The sequence below is a fragment of the Bombina bombina genome, chromosome 8 (genome assembly GCF_027579735.1).
Source record: "Bombina bombina isolate aBomBom1 chromosome 8, aBomBom1.pri, whole genome shotgun sequence".
In the NCBI taxonomy this organism is placed as follows: Eukaryota; Metazoa; Chordata; class Amphibia; order Anura; family Bombinatoridae; genus Bombina; species Bombina bombina.
In genome coordinates, this window is record NC_069506.1 from 119,980,329 (window position 1) to 119,999,748 (window position 19,420).

Consider the following 19,420-nt stretch of genomic DNA (forward strand, 5'->3'; position numbering starts at 1 on the left):
CTGATGGCGTCTCGTCAGAACTTCAAGGTTCCTTGCTACGGGTCCAGATCCAGGGATCCCAAGGCGACCCTAGTAGATGCACTAGTAGCACCTTGGACCTTCAACCTAGCTTATGTATTCCCACCGTTTCCTCTCATCCCCAGGCTGGTAGCCAGGATCAATCAGGAGAGGGCCTCGGTGATCTTGATAGCTCCTGCGTGGCCACGCAGGACTTGGTATGCAGACCTGGTGAATATGTCATCGGCTCCACCATGGAAGCTACCTTTGAGACAGGACCTTCTTGTTCAGGGTCCATTCGAACATCCGAATCTGGTTTCCCTCCAACTGACGGCTTGGAGATTGAACGCTTGATTTTATCAAAGCGTGGGTTTTCAGATTCTGTAATAGATACTCTGATTCAGGCTAGAAAGCCTGTAACTAGAAAAATTTACCATAAAATATGGAAAAAATATATCTGTTGGTGTGAATCTAAAGGATTCCCATGGAACAAGATAAAAATTCCTAAGATTCTATCCTTTCTACAAGAAGGTTTGGAGAAAGGATTATCTGCAAGTTCTCTGAAGGGACAGATCTCTGCTTTATCTGTTTTACTTCACAAAAGACTGGCAGCTGTGCCAGATGTTCAAGCATTTGTTCAGGCTCTGGTTAGGATCAAGCCTGTTTACAGACCTTTGACTCCTCCCTGGAGTCTAAATCTAGTTCTTTCAGTTCTTCAAGGGGTTCCGTTTGAACCCTTACATTCCGTAGATATTAAGTTATTATCTTGGAAAGTTTTGTTTTTGGTTGCAATTTCTTCTGCTAGAAGAGTTTCAGAGTTATCTGCTCTGCAGTGTTCTCCGCCCTATCTGGTGTTCCATGCAGATAAGGTGGTTTTGCGTACTAAGCCTGGTTTTCTTCCGAAAGTTGTTTCCAACAAAAATATTAACCAGGAGATAGTTGTACCTTCTTTGTGTCCGAATCCAGTTTCAAAGAAGGAACGTTTGTTACACAATTTGGACGTAGTCCGTGCTCTAAAATTCTATTTAGAGGCTATTAAAGATTTCAGACAAACATCTTCCTTGTTTGTTGTTTATTCTGGTAAAAGGAGAGGTCAAAAAGCGACTTCTACCTCTCTTTCCTTTTGGCTTAAAAGCATTATCCGATTGGCTTATGAGACTGCCGGACGGCAGCCTCCTGAAAGAATCACAGCTCACTCCACTAGGGCTGTGGCTTCCACATGGGCCTTCAAGAACGAGGCTTCTGTTGACCAGATATGTAAGGCAGCGACTTGGTCTTCACTGCACACTTTTGCCAAATTTTACAAATTTGATACTTTTGCTTCTTCGGAGGCTATTTTTGGGAGAAAGGTTTTGCAAGCCGTGGTGCCTTCCATTTAGGTGACCTGATTTGCTCCCTCCCTTCATCCGTGTCCTAAAGCTTTGGTATTGGTTCCCACAAGTAAGGATGACGCCGTGGACCGGACACACCAATGTTGGAGAAAACAGAATTTATGCTTACCTGATAAATTACTTTCTCCAACGGTGTGTCCGGTCCACGGCCCGCCCTGGTTTTTTAATCAGGTCTGATGAATTATTTTCTCTAACTACAGTCACCACGGTATCATATGGTTTCTCCTATATATATTTCCTCCTGTCCGTCGGTCGAATGACTGGGGTGGGCGGAACCTAGGAGGGATCATGTGACCAGCTTTGCTGGGACTCTTTGCCATTTCCTGTTGGGGAAGAGAATATCCCACAAGTAAGGATGACGCCGTGGACCGGACACACCGTTGGAGAAAGTAATTTATCAGGTAAGCATAAATTCTGTTTTTTTAATAAATACCCCATTTTTCTGTAGTGTAGCTGCCCACCCTCAATACACTACTTCCCTACCAGATCCCTTTCATCACACTAATTCCCCCCTCCCCCTCCCTTCGGCTCCTTCACTTTCAACATAGCTTAAGCCCCCTCATGCGCTCCCGACGGAACTAGATGACTGATGGCCGGAACTGCTCCAGCGATGGGCCGTCCACCCGCCTCCCTCGTATCCCTCCCACGCCACCATCGATCAGCACCACATAGTAGCCCTCTCTGCATCGGTTTGCTTAAAAAAGGGTATTGCACGATGCCTCAATATTGAGGCATCGCTGTAATACCCGCGTGTGCCCGTTCCCCTCGCGCATGCCAAATATCTGAGAATACATTAGGCAGCAAGTGCAGGGGCCCCAGGGCACTGCCGTCGTCATCTTGTTTGCTGGCATAAGAAGTTTGGGGAGCTTCAGTGGATAAAGTAGAGGTGGAGTGGCTAAACTCTGATCTGAGGGATTCTGCAAATGTCTCTTGAAATTTGTTGAGAAGAGCACCTATTTCTCTCAGTAGAAAAATATTCTCCATAATAGGCTCTTGTTGCTGAAATACTTTAAGTAGGTATTGAGCTTGGAAGTATCTCAGTACTTCATAACCCAGAACTCTGGGGGGGATGAGTGCAGCAGCCTTAGCCACGCGGAGCTTCACTTGTGGTAACTTGCGGGTTCGTGTGGCGTTCCTAAAGAGCATAGGCCAGGATCGCAGTAAGGTTATCTGCTCTCACAGTCTGTCAAATATATAAATGAGTTTCCATCTTCCAGATGTGTAGATTACACTGCTATAGATTTAATATTTTATAGGAAATATCTAGTAACACTAAGCTAAAGTCGAGAGCTTCATTGAGATGCGTCCTACTACTTGAGGAGTCGGCTCCACTCCCCTACTTTATGCTTTTTAATGACTTTTTATATAGATTAGATTTTATCATTTGCATTATATTTGTGCATCCATTAGCTGTGCCAGCAAGGCTACACCAACTTAAAGGTACACTAAAGTCAACATTAAACTTTCATGATTTAGATAGAGCATGCACCACATTCTTTTTATTTACACACTTTTTGAGACACCAGCTCCTACTGAACATGTGCACAAGTTCATAGAGTATAAGTATACTAGACTGTGATTGGCTAATGGCTGTCACATGATACAGGGGGCCAGGAAATGGAGAAAAGAATAAAAATGCTACTGCTTATTTGAAATTCAGAGTGTTATTGGGTTGTATTTTTATTATTCACTTGTTAATCATGCAATTCTACTGACTACAGAGAAGTATTATTCGTTTTGCTTTTTAGACTGCTGGTCAGGAGCCTTCTGAGAGAATTACAGCTCATTCCACGAGGGCTGTTTCTTCTTGTGGGCTTTCAACAATGAAGCTTATGTGGATAAGTTTTGCAGGCTGCAACTTGGTCTTCTCTGCATACTTTTTCAAAATTTGATACTTTTGCCTCGGCTGAGGTTTCTTTTGGGAGAAAGGTTCTTCAAGTGATGGTGCCTTCTGTTTAGGTCTACCTATCTTGTTATCCCTCCCTATTCATCTGTGTCCTCTAGCTTGGGTATTGGTTCCCAACAGTAATTGAGGATGTTGTGGACTTACCATATCTTAAAAAAACAAAATGTATGCTTACCTGATAAATTTATTCATTTTTGGATATGGTGAGTCCACGACCCCACCCTTTTTATTAAGACAGTTATTTTTGACTAAACGTCAGGCACCTCTACACCTTTTTGTATTTTTCCTTTTTCCATTTCTCTTCTGTCAAATGACTGGGGTTTGTGGGAAGGGAAGTGATACTTAACAGCTTTGTTGTGGTGCTCTTTGCCTCCTCCTGCTGGCCAGGAGAGATATTCTCAACCGTAATTGAGGACGTCGTGGACTCACCATATCCGGAAATAAATACATTTCTCAGGTAAACATAAATTTCGTTTTTTATTCTTTTCTTTTTTTCCTTCTCATTTAATTTATAACATGATCATAATGTTTAATGCTTGATATATGAGTTTCTATATAGTTGGAAAAAAAGCAGAGATTTTCCTTTTGGGAACAAATAAGGTTTGGATTTTGCCAGCGATCCAGAGACCATTTTGCATGGCAAGCACATGTTTCCTGAAATATTGTCCTTCTTGCTGATCTTGTAGGTTTATCTGCCTTAGTATAAGAATCTTGTAAATCACCCATTCAATTGCTCATGAAATCCATTCTGTGGTTATGGTGTTCTTGATATATTGCAGATAATTTGCATTCATTTGTGCCATATATTGTTAGCAGACAGCAAGTATTCTGTAGTTTAGGCAAACAATTTAAGCAGCAGCCTAGATTTGAGATTGTGATAAATTAAAAGTGACCTACAGTTAAATTTTTATAGCATACATAATATTGAATCCAATTTTGTGTAAATCTTTATTCAAGAGTTATCTTACCTGACACATAATATATTACTGATACATTTTATAGTAATAGCAAACCATTGTATTTATACAATAGACAAATCACATGAAATGCATTTGTTTTTTTGTTTGTTTTCCTCCTTGGGATAGAAAAATCAGGAAGTATCCTGTAGATTCTAGGTTGGTCAAAGTCATTTCTTGGTATTTAATATAAAAATATAGATATACAGAAGCAAGTAGAATCTAAGCATTCAGTGTGGGAGCTTGGTACAGTAATGTTTGTAGTGCCTGTGATTTGCAACAAATCCTGTGACCCGGTTTAAAAAATGTCTATAATTGTCTACATACTGCCTAATTATGTAAAACAAAAATGATGTTTATGGTCCCTTGAAGGTTAGAACTCTAGAGACATTCACAGCACTTTTGTCCAAGCTTGCTCTGATCAACATAATAATGGCCAGTGGTGTATTTAGGTTTTGTGTTGCCCTAGGCGCTATAAAATTCTGCTTTTGTGAGGTTTTAATGTGACTTTTTTTCATGGCATTTCCAAAGTAAATGTTCAAGGGCTTGCGTGTTTATATGGTGAGTGTGTAGTGCAGTGTGTATATTTGTGTGTGTAGTGAGACTCAAAAAGTGCTGCCCCGCAAAAATATGCTGCCCTACGCAAGTACCTTGTTTGCCTAGGCCAAAATACGCCCCTGACTCTGGCTCCATTTGTTAATATATATAGTTTACCACTGCTGCCAGACAACTCACACACATGTTGTTTTTTTTTTAAATGTATTTATTTTTTCCATAAAATGTTATAAGGACTTAGGACCACTGCTGTGAGGTATTTATCATTGTTATTACATCCATCTGACAGCTAAACAGACCCAGGACCACTAAAAAGGGGGATTGCCCTTTTCAAATAAGGGCTCTCATATCTCTGTTGTTGTTATGTGTTGTTTATTCTAGATTCACTAACAACCTCTCCTGTCTTTCCATTTTCTATATTTCCTATTTCCTTACTTAGAACCTTTCAGTAAAGCTAATTGACGTTTCCATTATTTCATTAATCTGCTCCACAGAGTAACATAAGAATTGTTAATAATATTAGTGAACCTATTTCTCTCTGGGTTTCTGTTTTTTATTATTTAGGCTTTCTCTTTTTTGTACTAGGTAAGCAGTGGGCTAGGTTCAGTTTCATCCTTCTCAGATCCTATGCTTTTTTATGGAGCCTTTCACCAAACCTCCTGTATCTCTACACTAGTAAATGACTCCATATGACTACAGAAGCAGACCAGAAATATATCTGGGGTTGTTTTGTTCAAATGAAGATTGCACAGTTTCTCAGGGTATATTTTCGCAGATTCATTAACTACAGGAACACAATCATGTTAATACAGAACACATCCTAAATGACAACATCTCAGGTAACTTAGGTTACCTTCTCTGCTGTGAATGAAAAGCTCACAATTTCAGATTGGAATTACAGGAAAAGGGGACAAAATAAATAATGAAAGTATATTGCAGTTTTTTATATATATATATATATATATATATATATATATATATACAATTTATCATTTTATATTACCATCTCAAAGTGTTTTAATGTCCCTTTAAAGGGATATTAAACAGTAAATAGATGGTAGACATAATGATTTATTCAAAGCAAAGATTAGTTTTAGAATAATATGTAGATGTATTTTTTACAGTTATATAAGATGTTTAACCCCTTAATGACCACAGCACTTTTCCATTTTCTGTCCGTTTGGGACCAAGGCTATTTTTACTTTTTTGCGGTGTTTGTGTTTAGCTGTAATTTTCCTCTTACTCATTTACTGTACCCACACATATTATATACCGTTTTTCTCGCCATTAAATGGACTTTCTAAAGATACCATTATTTTCATCATATCTTATAATTTACTATAAAAAAAATTATAAAATATGAGGAAAAAATTGAAAAAAACACACTTTTTCTAACTATGACCCCCAAAATCTGTTACACATCTACAACCACCAAAAAACACCCGTGCTAAATAGTTTCTAAATTTTGTCCTGAGTTTAGAAATACCCAATGTTTACATGTTCTTTGCTTTTTTTGTAAGTTATAGGGCCATAAATACAAGTAGCACTTTGCTATTTCCAAACCATTATTTTTCAAAATTAGCGCTAGTTACATTAGAACACTAATATCTTTCAGGAATCTCTGAATATCCATTGACATGTATATATTTTTTTTTAGTAGACATCCCAAAGTATTCATCTAGGCCCATTTTGGTATATTTCATGCCACCATTTCACCGCCAAATGCGATTAAATACAAAAAAATCGTTCACTTTTTTACTAATTTTTTCACAAACTTTTGGTTTCTCACTGAAATTATTTACAAACAGCTTGTGCAATTATGGCTTAAATGGTTGTAAATTCTTCTCTGGGATCCCCTTTGTTCAGAAATAGCAGACATATATGGCTTTGGCGTTGCTTTTTAGTAATTAGAAGGCTGCTAAATGCCACTGCGCACTACACGTGTATTATGCCCAGCAGTGAAGGGGTTAATTATGGAGCATGTAGGGAGCTTTTAGGGATAATTTTAGCTTTAGTGTAGTGTAGTAGACAACCCCAAGTATTGATCTAGGCCAATTTTGGTATATTTCATGCCACCATTTCACCGCCAAATGCGATCAAATAAAAAAAAACGTTAAATTTTTCACAATTTTAGGTTTCTCACTGAAATCATTTACAAACAGCTTGTGCAATTATGGCACAAATGGTTGTAAATGCTTCTCTGGGATCCCCTTTGTTCAGAAATAGCAGACATATATGGCTTTGGCGTTGCTTTTTGGTAATTAGAAGGCCGCCAAATGCCGCTGCATTTCACACGTGTATTATGGCTAGCAGTGAAGGGGTTAATTATGTAGCTTGTAGGGAGCTTGCAGGGTTAATTTTAGCTTTAGTGTAGAGCTCAGCCTCCCACCTGAAACATGAGACCCCCTGATCCCTCCCAAACAGCTCTCTTCCCTCCCCCACCCCACAATTGTCCCCGCCATCTTAAGTACTGGCAGAAACTCTGCCAGTACTAAAATAAAAGCTATATTTGGGCTTTTTTTGTGTGTTTTTTTTTTAAGCATATTTACATATGCTGCTGTGTAGGATCCCCCCCTTAGCCCCCAGCCTCACTGATCCCCCACCAAACAGCTCTCTAACCCTCCCCCTCTGCCTTAATGGGCTCCATCTTGGGTACTGGCAGCTGTCTGCCAGTACCCAGTTTAGTAAAAAAAATGTGCCTTTTTTAAAAAAAAAAAAAATGCCCTTTTCTGTAGTGTAGCTTCCCCCCCCCCCAAGATCAACCCCCCACCCCTTCCAGATCCCTTAGCTGTTTATTTACAGCTTTCAAAACTTTTAATTTTTTTACTTTTGACAGTTTATTTTTCTGTAGTGTAGCGGTTCCCTCCCGCTCCCGCCCCGTGCACGCGCCCGCCCGCCGCCGCCCGCCGTGCACGCGCGCGCTCCCGCCCATCCCGCCACCCTCCACTCCACTCGGCACATCGATGGCCGCCAACCCGCCTCCCAGACTTGCTCCCACCCACCAACGATACCGGCCACCGATGTCCGGTGCAGAGAGGGCCACAGAGTGGCTGTCTCTGCATCGGATGGCCAAGGGGGGTTATTGCAGGATGCCTCGATATCGAGGCATCACTGCAATAACCGGAAAGCAGCTGGAAGCGAGCAGGATCGCTTCCAGCTGCTTTCCAGACCAAGGACGTACGCCACACGTCCTCGGTCATTAACTGTATTTTTTTTGAGGACGTGTGGCGTACGTCCTTGGTCATTAAGGGGTTAAATATTGACAATATAAGTGTATAGTATAAAGTATTGGGTACCGCCATGTTTAAATTTAAGTTTTGATAGGAGTAAATTAGAAAGTTGCTCAAAATTGCATGCTCTATCCGAATCATTAAAGAAAACATTTGGGTTTAGTATCCCTTTAAGTTAAGAATCATTTTTAAACCATTTTCTCTTTAGGGTATTGCATCTTTTCTTTACATAAATAAATGACTTTGCCCATCTTCCCTTCCTCACAGTGTTATACTGAGTCCGCGACAAGGACTGCCGAGAATCTTGCTGAAAGGGATCTTCCAAGGAGCCAAGGTGGTACGTGGTCCTGACTGGGAATGGGGAAATCAGGATGGTAAGTTATTGTCATTATTGTTGTATAACATATTTATTGCTTATTTATTCTGGAATAACTCCAGTCGATGTTGCTAACGGTCCCTGGTTGTTGATATTATTAGCAATTTATCATAGCTTAAGAACTTTCAAATATTTTTACTAGAGATGGGTCCTTGTTATTTTTCATATCTGAGTAATCTTCATACTTATGGAGTATTGAGATCAATCAATACTCGGTATCAATCACAAGTATCGAATGCTTTTTCATTACTTATAATATTGTTATTTGTAGAGCAGCACTAAAAAAAAGGTATGATATGCAAAGTAGCATTTACAGGGAACAAGCGGATAGAGGGCACAGTTATAACTCAGCTCTCATGAAGGTGATCTACAAAACAGCTGAGCTCCTAGGCTTACATGCTAAGGGGGTTACGTTTAATTGTTAAATTCAAATAGAATGTTGTATTCTATATTCAAAAGTTACCTTTAAATGGGGAGTCTACCCTATTTATTTCTCCATTTTATTTTATTCCCAATGATCTATATTACCTGCTGGAGTGTATTCAAATGTTTGCAAATAGCAAATGTACCTTTATTTCTGCGTTTGAAATAGCTGATTTTGCTTATGGCATCCCTACCTAGTTTCTATACTTAAAGGGACATTAAACCCACATTTTTTGCTTCATGCTTCAGATAGACTACAATTTTTAAGCAGCATTCCAATTTACTTATTTTATCAAATTTGGTTCATTCTTTAGATATCCTTTGTTGAAGAAATAGCAATGCACATGGGTGAGCCAATTACACAAGCCATCTATGTGCAGCCACCAATCAGCAGCTACTGGGTCTATTTATCAATGCTTTTCAGCAAAGAGAATACATTTATTCAAGAGAATAAAGCAAATTATATAATATAAGTAAATTAGAAAGTTGTTTAAAATTGCATGCTCTTTCTAAATCATTAAAAAAAACAAAAAACGTTTCATGTCCCTTTAAGTATTGGCTATAGAATAGCTGTGCAAACATGGCCAGCAGAAGAAATTACACTCCCAGTGGGGGATAGGAGAAATAAGTAATATGTTTGTTTTCAATTGTTGTCTCTAAATACTGGGCTTTGATATACAGACATAATACAGAGATAGTATAAAGAAGCCTGTGTGTGTGTACAGGAAGTGATAAAACAAGGAGATCTGATTTCCCTGCAAACTCAGCCCATATTAATGGATTTTGGTTTCAAGAACAAAACCAGCTATTTTATTTACAAAAAATAAACCTAAAGAAACACTTTCTCATACATTTTACTCTGCAGCTGGTCTAACAATTAATTGGAAACACGTTAAAGGAAAGAAAATGTAACTTTTAACCAATGAAAAAGATGCCTACAGTCAATAAGTTTAGACTTCAATCATTCTTATGGCGCAGACCCAAGAAACAGTTATTTCTTCTAATTTGTTTTTTAAGGACAAATAAAAATACATTTATCCAAAAGCATGCTTTTTATATAATGTGTCCTTTCTTTCTTAAAAAATATTAGAAGAAATTTAAAGCTGTATCGGATATACAAATTTAAAAGTAGGTATCAGTAGGAAGTGTTAACGTTTGTGGTATCAGCCTTTATCTAGTTTCTACTTTTTAATGATTCTTTTAATGTATATTAACCCCTTCACTACCGGGGATTTTGGAGAAAAATTTGCCCAAAATACCAAAGAATTTTTAGCATTTTTGCTATTATTCTGTTTAAACAGAAAAAGAGCTTTTGATTTTTGGATTTACCTGTGAAAACGATATATATATATATTTAAAGTAGATAACCCAAGGTATTGATCTATGCAAATTATATATATATTTGACGCCAGTATTAAGCCACCAGATAAAATGATATAAAGAAAAATTGTCAACTTTGACGCAGACTTTGGGTTTCTTACTGCAATTATTTACACTCAACTACTGCAGTACTATGACAAAACTTCTCTGGGATCCCCTTTGTTCAGAAATATTAGAGATGCATGGCTTTGCTATTGCTTTTTGGCAATTAGAATGACACCAATTGCAGCTGTGCACCTTACTTAAAATTACTGGCAGTGAAGGGGGTTCATTTGTTAGCTTGTAAGGTTAAAGGGACATGAAACCAAAAATAATTTTTTCATGATTCAGATAGAGAATACAGTTTTAAACAACATTCCAATTTATTTCTATCTAATTTGCTTCATTCTTTAGATATCCTTTGTTGAAGAAATAGTAACATACATGGGTGAGCCAATCACACGAGGCACCTATGTGCAGCCACCAAGAAGCAGCTACTGAGCCTATTTAGATATGCTTTTTTAATAAAGCAAATTAGATAATAGAAGTTAATTGGAAAGTTGTTTAAAATTGCATGTTCTTTCTGAATTATGAAAGAAACAATTTGGGTTTCATGTTCCTTTAATAGAGTAGAGATTACCCTCCCACCTGACACCTCTCACTCCCTGATCCCTACCTGATCCCTCCCAAACAGCTCTCTTTATGTTTTTTTATGTAGTACAGTGTTGCCCCCTACCTCCCCCCTGCCCCCGATCATTAGTTAGGTGCCCCCCCCATCCAATTCCCCTTTTGCTGTAGTGTAGCTTCCCATCCCTCCCTTCAAATTTTAATGTAAAACTAAGAGGAAGTGTATGAATGTGTACAATTGTGTCCCGGACTTTAATGTTCATTGGCTGATAGGAACAACTCACAAAGAAAAATATGTTTTTATTCAGCACAGGAACATTGACTTTTCAAAAATTAAAGCAATGTAGTATATTTATAAACATTCTATTTAAGATGGAACAGATAAAACTTTTCGGTACTATGTCCCTTTAAGACTTACTGTTATGGTTCCTCAGGGGCACAGCACTGTGAGCGTGCTCTGGTTACAATCTGCGGTGCGGCTTCTGATTGGCTATACTAACTACTTTAACAATCTTTAAAAAAAAAAAATCTGCAGCAGTGGCTGTCAGTAGCTTATAAACAAGCAATACATTGGGTCCTTAAAGATTGTTTAGCGATTGTGTAGAAGAACAAGCATGTATCATACTTTCTCTAGTATTATTAAAATGCTTCAAGTTTAGCATACCTATAAAGAAGGTTTATAAAATGCATTAAGAAAAGCTCTATGTCATTATTTAAGAACCAATAAATCATATTACCGGTGCCCAGAAATTTCAGACATACATGGAAGGTTTAAGAGCTGGTGGCGGATATATATATATATATATATATATATATATATATATATATATATATATATATATCAAGAAAATGAAGAGCACTCCACTGGACTTGTAACTAAACACACTTTTACTATTGTAATAATAATAATTGACAATAGTAAAAGTGTGTTTAGTTACAAGTCCCGTGGAGTGCTCTTCATTTTCTTACTGTGTATGCCCGTTCAGTGCCCGTTTAGTTCAGAGTTGTGGAGACTGGAGTGCGGTCTGTATTTTGCCTATGTGTGTATATATATATATATATATATATATATATATATATATATGTATATATGTTTATGTAACAGCAATTAAAAATATGGGGAGGCGAAAAGTGTGTGTGTGTGTATATATATATATATTTGTGTATGTATCTATCTATCTATCTATCTATCTATCTATCTATATATATATATATATATATATATATATATATATATACATACAGACATCCCAACTCTCCCTGAAGTTCAGGGAGTCTCCTGATTGTAATAGCGTCTCCCTGATGCCAGCAAATGGAATGCAATCTCCCTGAAACTCCAAGTACCTTGATCCAATGTGGCCCAAATCCGGAAAAGTGTTTCTTTAAGGAATGCCTTTAGTTGCTGGGACGTTATAGAACCCTCAAAGCGTGCATCAGTAACCAAAAAGCCCCCACTTATTCTAATAAATAAAAACACAAATACTACCTTATTTACTGCACGTAATTAAACTTCGTATTCTAAAATATTTAAGCATTCAACAATCGTACAATCACTGGAAAATAGGGCCTAGATTTGGAGTTTGGCGGTAGCCGTGAAAACCAGCGTTAGAGGCTCCTAACGCTGGTTTTAGGCTACCGCCGGTATTTGGAGTCAGTCAAAAAAGGGTCTAACGCTTACTTTTCAGCCGCGACTTTTCCATACCGCAGATCCCCTTACGTCAATTGCGTATCCTATCTTTTCAATGGGATCTTTCTAACTCCGGTATTTAGAGTCGTGGCTGAAGTGAGCGTTAGAAATCTAACGACAAAACTCCAGCCGCAGAAAAAAGTCAGTAGTTAAGAGCTTTTTGGGCTAACGCCGGTTCATAAAGCTCTTAACTACTGTGCTCTAAAGTACACTAACACCCATAAACTACCTATGTACCCCTAAACTGAGGTTCCCCCACATCGCCGCCACTCGATTAAATTTTTTTAACCCCTAATCTGCCGACCGCCACCTACGTTATACTTATGTACCCCTAATCTGCTGCCCCTAACACCGCCGACCCCTATATTATATTTATTAACCCCTAATCTGCCCCCCTCAACGTCGCCGCCAGCTACCTACACTTATTAACCCCTAATCTGCCGTCCGCACGCCGCCGCCAGCTACATTATAGCTATGTACCCCTAATCTGCTGCCCCTAACACCGCCGACCCCTATATTATATTTATTAACCCCTAATCTGCCCCCCACAACGTCGCCTCCACCTGCCTACACTTATTAACCCCTAATCTGCCGTCCGCACGCCACCGCCAGCTACATTATAGCTATGTACCCCTAATCTGCTGCCCCTAACACCGCCGACCCCTATATTATATTTATTAACCCCTAATCTGCCCCCCACAACGTCGCCGCCAACTACCTACAATAATTAACCCCTAATCTGCCGACCGCAAAGCGCCGCTACTTAAGTTATCCTTATGTACCCCTAATCTGCTGCCCCTAACACATCTGACCCCTATATTATATTTATTAACCCCTAATCTGCCCCCCACAACGTCGCCTCCACCTGCCTACACTTATTAACCCCTAATCTGCCAAGCGGACCGTACCGCTACTCTATTAAATTTATTAACCCCTAAAGCTAATTCTAACCCTAACACCCCCCTAAATTAAATATAATTTTATTCTAACGAAATAAATTAACTCTTATTAAATAACTTATTCCTATTTAAAGCTAAATACTTACCTGTAAAATAAACCCTAATATAGCTACAATATAACGAATAATTACATTGTATCTATTTTAGGATTAATATTTATTTTACAGGCAACTTTGTAATTATTTTAACCAGGTACAATAGCTATTAAATAGTTAATAACTATTTAATAGTTACCTAGTTAAAATAATAACAAAATTACCTGTAAAATAAATCCTAACCTAAGTTACAATTAAACCTAACACTACACTATCATTAAATTAATTAAATAAAATACCTACAATTACCTACAATTAAACCTAACACTACACTATCAATAAATTAATTAAATACAATATCTACAAATAACTACAATGAAATAAACTAACTAAAGTACAAAAAATAAAAAAGAACTAAGTTACAAAAAATAAAAAAATATTTACAAACATAAGAAAAATATAACAATTTTAAACTAATTACACCTACTCTAAGCCCCCTAATAAAATAACAAAGCCCCCCAAAATAAAAAAATGCCCTACCCTATTCTAAATTACTAAAGTTCAAAGCTCTTTTACCTTACCAGCCCTGAACAGGGCCCTTTGCGGGGCATGCCCCAAGAAATTCAGCTCTTTTGCCTGTAAAAAAACACATACAATACCCCCCCAACATTACAACCCACCACCCACATACCCCTAATCTAACCCAAACCCCCCTTAAATAAACCTAACACTAAGCCCCTGAAGATCTTCCTACCTTATCTTCACCTCACCAGGTATCACCGATCCGTCCTGGCTCCAAAATCTTCATCCAAGCCCAAGCTTGGGCTAGACATCCATCATCCGACGGCTGAAGAAGTCCAGAAGAGGGTCCAAAGTCTTCATCCTATCCGGGAAGAAGAGTAGATCCGGACCGGCAACCATCATCTTCCAAGCGGCATCTTCTATCTTCATCCGATGAGGACCGGCTCCATCTTGAAGACCTCCATCGCGGATCCATCCTTCTTCTCCGACGACTAGACGACGAATGACGGTTCCTTTAAATGACGACATCCAAGATGGCGTCCCTCGAATTCCGATTGGCTGATAGGATTCTATCAGCCAATCGGAATTAAGGTAGGAATATTCTGATTGGCTGATGGAATCAGCCAATCAGAATCAAGTTCAATCCGATTGGCTGATTCGATCAGCCAATCAGATTGAGCTCGCATTCTATTGGCTGTTCCGATCAGCCAATAGAATGCAAGCTCAATCTGATTGGCTGATCGGATCAGCCAATCGGATTGAACTTGATTCTGATTGGCTGATTCCATCAGCCAATCAGAATATTCCTACCTTAATTCCGATTGGCTGATAGAATCCTATCAGCCAATCGGAATTCGAGGGACGCCATCTTGGATGACGTCATTTAAAGGAACCGTCATTCGTCGTCTAGTCGTCGGAGAAGAAGGATGGATCCGCGATGGAGGTCTTCAAGATGGAGCCGGTCCTCATCGGATGAAGATAGAAGATGCCGCTTGGAAGATGATGGTTGCCGGTCCGGATCTACTCTTCTTCCCGGATAGGATGAAGACTTTGGACCCTCTTCTGGACTTCTTCAGCCGTCGGATGATGGATGTCTAGCCCCCGCTTGGGCTTGGATGAAGATTTTGGAGCCAGGACGGATCGGTGATACCTGGTGAGGTGAAGATAAGGTAGGAAGATCTTCAGGGGCTTAGTGTTAGGTTTATTTAAGGGGGGTTTGGGTTAGATTAGGGGTATGTGGGTGGTGGGTTGTAATGTTGGGGGGGGGTATTGTATGTGTTTTTTTTACAGGCAAAAGAGCTGAATTTCTTGGGGCATGCCCCGCAAAGGGCCCTGTTCAGGGCTGGTAAGGTAAAAGAGCTTTGAACTTTTGTAATTTAGAATAGGGTAGGGCATTTTTTTATTTTGGGGGGCTTTGTTATTTTATTAGGGGGCTTAGAGTAGGTGTAATTAGTTTAAAATTGTTGTAATATTTTTCTAATGTTTGTAGATATTTTTTTATTTTTTGTAACTTAGTTCTTTTTTATTTTTTGTACTTTAGTTAGTTTATTTAATTGTATTTATTTGTAGATATTGTATTTAATTCATTTATTGATAGTGTAGTGTTAGGTTTAATTGTAGGTAATTGTAGGTATTTTATTTAATTTATTTATTGATAGTGTAGTGTTTGGTTTAATTGTAACTTAGGTTAGGATTTATTTTACAGGTAAATTTGTAATTATTTTAACTATTTTAGCTATTAAATAGTTCTTAACTATTTAATAGCTATTGTACCTGGTTAAAATAAATACAAAGTTACCTGTAAAATAAATATAAATCCTAAAATAGCTATAATATAATTATAATTTATATTGTAGCTATATTAGGATTTATTTTACAGGTAAGTATTTAGCTTTAAATAGGAATAATTTATTTAATAAGAGTTAATTAATTTCGTTAGATTAAAATTATATTTAATTTAGGGGGGTGTTAGTGTTAGGGTTAGACTTAGCTTTAGGGGTTAATACATTTATTAGAATAGCGGTGAGCTCCAGTCGGCAGATTAGTAGTTAATGTTTGAAGTTAGGTGTCGGCGATGTTAGGGAGGGCAGATTAGGGGTTAATACTATTTATTATAGGGTTAGTGAGGCGGATTAGGGGTTAATAACTTTATTATAATAGCGGTGCGGTCCGCTCGGCAGATTAGGGGTTAATAAGTGTAGGCAGGTGGAGGCGACATTGGGGGCGGCAGATTAGGGGTTAATAAATATAATATAGGGGTCGGCGGTGTTAGGGGCAGCAGATTAGGGGTACATAGGGATAATGTAAGTAGCGGTGGTTTACGGAGCGGCAGATTAGGGGTTAATAATAATATGCAGGGGTCAGCGATAGCGGGGGCGGCAGATTAGGGGTTAATAAGTGTAAGATTAGGGGTGTTTAGACTCGGGGTACATGTTAGAGTGTTAGGTGCAGACGTAGGAAGTGTTTCCCCATTGCAAACAATGGGGCTGCGTTAGGAGCTGAACGCGGCTTTTTTGCAGGTGTTAGGTTTTTTTTCAGCTCAAACAGCCCCATTGTTTCCTATGGGGGAATCGTGCACGAGCACGTTTTTGAGGCTGGCCGCGTCCGTAAGCAACTCTGGTATCGAGAGTTGCAGTTGCGTTAAATATGCTCTACGCTCCTTTTTTGGAGCCTAACGCAGCCATTCTGTGGACTCTCAATACCAGAGTTATTTTAAAGGTGCGGCCAGAAAAAAGCCAGCGTTAGCTACGCGGGTCGTTACCGACAAAACTCTAAATCTAGCCGTAGGTTTGTTGTGCAATAAAGCTACTTTTTTTTAATGTGACTTTAATGGGAAGCTACTTTTTATGATAAGTCTCTTATTTAGGGTTTCAAGGTGTCAAATATATAACTGGGGGGGCTGTGGCGGCGCAGTAGTGGGTGAACCCACCTCCCTGAAATGAGTTTTTGCAGGTTGATATGTCTGTATATGTATATATGTGTATATGTATGCATGTATGTATGTATGTGTGTGTGTGTGTGTGTGTGTGTGTGTATATATATATATATATATATATATATATATATAAAAATTTTAAAACGGTTAAAATCTGAAAAATGTAATTCTTCAACAAAGGAGTTTGGTTCCTTATCTGATTAACTTAGATTTTTTTGTGTTTTTTATAACTAATAACTATCATGAATATGAAAGAACCTGTTCAATTTTTTTTTTGCATGAAAAAAGTTTAGAATGATGTTTATATTTGCAAGCTAACCGGAAGTACACCTTGGGCTTGATTTATTAAAGGCCTGACAGACAAGGTTTGCAGTCTTGAACCTTGTCCACCCACTGTTGCGGTGAGTGGGCATCAGTATGGTGCCGTAGTTAACATTGCACAATCCGCTAATTGTGCAATGCCGCCCCCCTGCTTGTGTGCGTCTAATCGCGCGCAGGAGGGGTCTGTCAATTTTTATCAATCTGATTCCAATCTGCCACCTAAAGTGTTGCGGATAAGAAAAGTAGCAGCTGTGTTACAACGACTGCTGCTTAACTAGTTCAGGCTCTTTCTGAGCGAGACTGAAATACTGAGGCTCAGAAGCTACTTGTTAAATCGAGTTTCTTGGCCTAAAGGGACATGAAACCTAAAAAATTGTTTTCTCCTACATAGGTGCGTCCGGTCCACGGCTTCATCCTTACTTATGGGAATATTCTCTTCCCTAACAGGAAATGGCAAAGAGGCACACAGCAAAAGCTGTCCATATAGCCCCTCCTCTGGCTCCGCCCCCCAGTCATTCTCTTTGCCGCTCTGAACAAGTAGCATCTCCACGGGGATGGTAAAGAGTTTGTGGTGTTTAGTTGTAGTTTTTATTTCTTCTATCAAGAGTTTGTTATTTTAAAATAGTGCCGGTTTGTACTATTTACTCTACAACAGAAAGTGATGAAGATTTCTGTTAAAGAGGAGTATGATTTTAGCACAAGTAACTAGAATCCATTGCTGTTACCACGCAGGACTGTTGAAACCAGAGAACTTCAGTTGGGGGTAACAGTTTGCAGACTCATCTGCTCCAGGTATGACCAGTCTCTTTCTAACAACACATGGTAATGCTAGAAGACTGTCAGTTTTTCCCTCAGGGGACCGGTAAGCCATTTTCTTAGACTGAGTAACAGATTACAGGCTTACATTTTGGGCTTTGTACTGGTAGACACTGTTGCGGGCCAAATCGATTGATTTATATCACATTTTTATGGCATTTGAAGTTTTTTATGAACGTTAATGCACTTTTGGGAACGTTATAATTATACCTGGCATTGGTTTAGACACCTAATCTAGTCAGGAAGGCCCCTTCACTCTAGTAGCAGAGGGAGGAGGCCTCATCTTGTAGCAGAGGGAGAAGGCCTCATCTTCGCGCCTCAGTTGCGCAGTTAATTCCAAAGGCAGTGCATGCAGCTTCATGTGAGAGGGTCCTGTGGCTAAGAAACAGACTCCGGAAGGCTTATTTCTGTGGTGAATAACCCCTAAGGAAGATAAAAGCTGCAGCAAAGTCTGTGGCTGGGACTGTAGTGTGTAAAACCGGTTAAATTGAACAATTAGCTCCGGTTTGCTTATTTAAGGGTCTAGAGACTTCATATTTGGTGTGCAATACTTTCAAAGCATTAAGACACTGGGGTATAAATTTTATAAAGATCGGATATTGCCTTCATAGTTTTTTGAACATTCAGAAATAAAGTGTGTCATTTTTATTATTTAAAGAGACAGTAACGGTTTTGTTTAAAAACGTTTTTATTGCATTAATAGCCTGCCTAAACCTGCCTAACATGTCTGTGCCATCAGATAGCTTATGTTCTGTGTGTATGGAGGCCAAGGTGGTCCCCCCTTTAAGTGTATGTGATAATTGTGCCATGGTGTCCAAACAAAGTAAGGACAATACTGTCACATTTAATAAAATTGCCCAAGATGATTCTTCTAATGAAGGTAGTGGGGATAGTTCTTCATCCTCTCCTTCTGTGTCTACACCAGTTTTGCCCGCGCAGGCGATACCTAGTACATCTAGCGCGCCAATGCTTGTTACTATGCAACAATTAACAGCAGTAGTGGATAATTCTATAGCAAATCTTTTCTCTTGTTAAGTGTGTTCAGTCCACGGGTCATCCATTACTTATGGGATATATTCTCCTTCCCAACAGGAAGTTGCAAGAGGATCACCCAAGCAGAGCTGCTATATAGCTCCTCCTCTCACATGTCATATCCAGTCATTCTCTTGTAACCCTCAACTAAGAAGGAGGTCGAGAGAGGAGCTGGAGTTTTTACTTAATTATTCTTCAATCAAAAGTTTGTTATTTTAAATGGCACCGGAGTGTGCTGTTTTTCTATCTCAGGCAGTATTTGGAAGAAGAAACTGTCTGCGTTTTTTTCTATG

The 19,420-nt window shown here is 38.9% G+C and overlaps 1 protein-coding gene across 6 annotated transcripts in view; it reads left to right on the forward strand.

Moving 5' to 3' along the window:
* Positions 1-19,420, forward strand: part of MIB2 (MIB E3 ubiquitin protein ligase 2) — a 451,988-nt gene that overhangs the window by 281,779 nt on the left and 150,789 nt on the right. For all 6 annotated transcript variants that reach the window (XM_053690538.1, XM_053690540.1, XM_053690543.1 and 3 more), the window contains one exon: positions 8,303-8,409. In XM_053690538.1, coding sequence (XP_053546513.1) covers positions 8,303-8,409 — 107 coding nt within the window. The remainder of the gene's footprint in view (positions 1-8,302; positions 8,410-19,420) is intronic.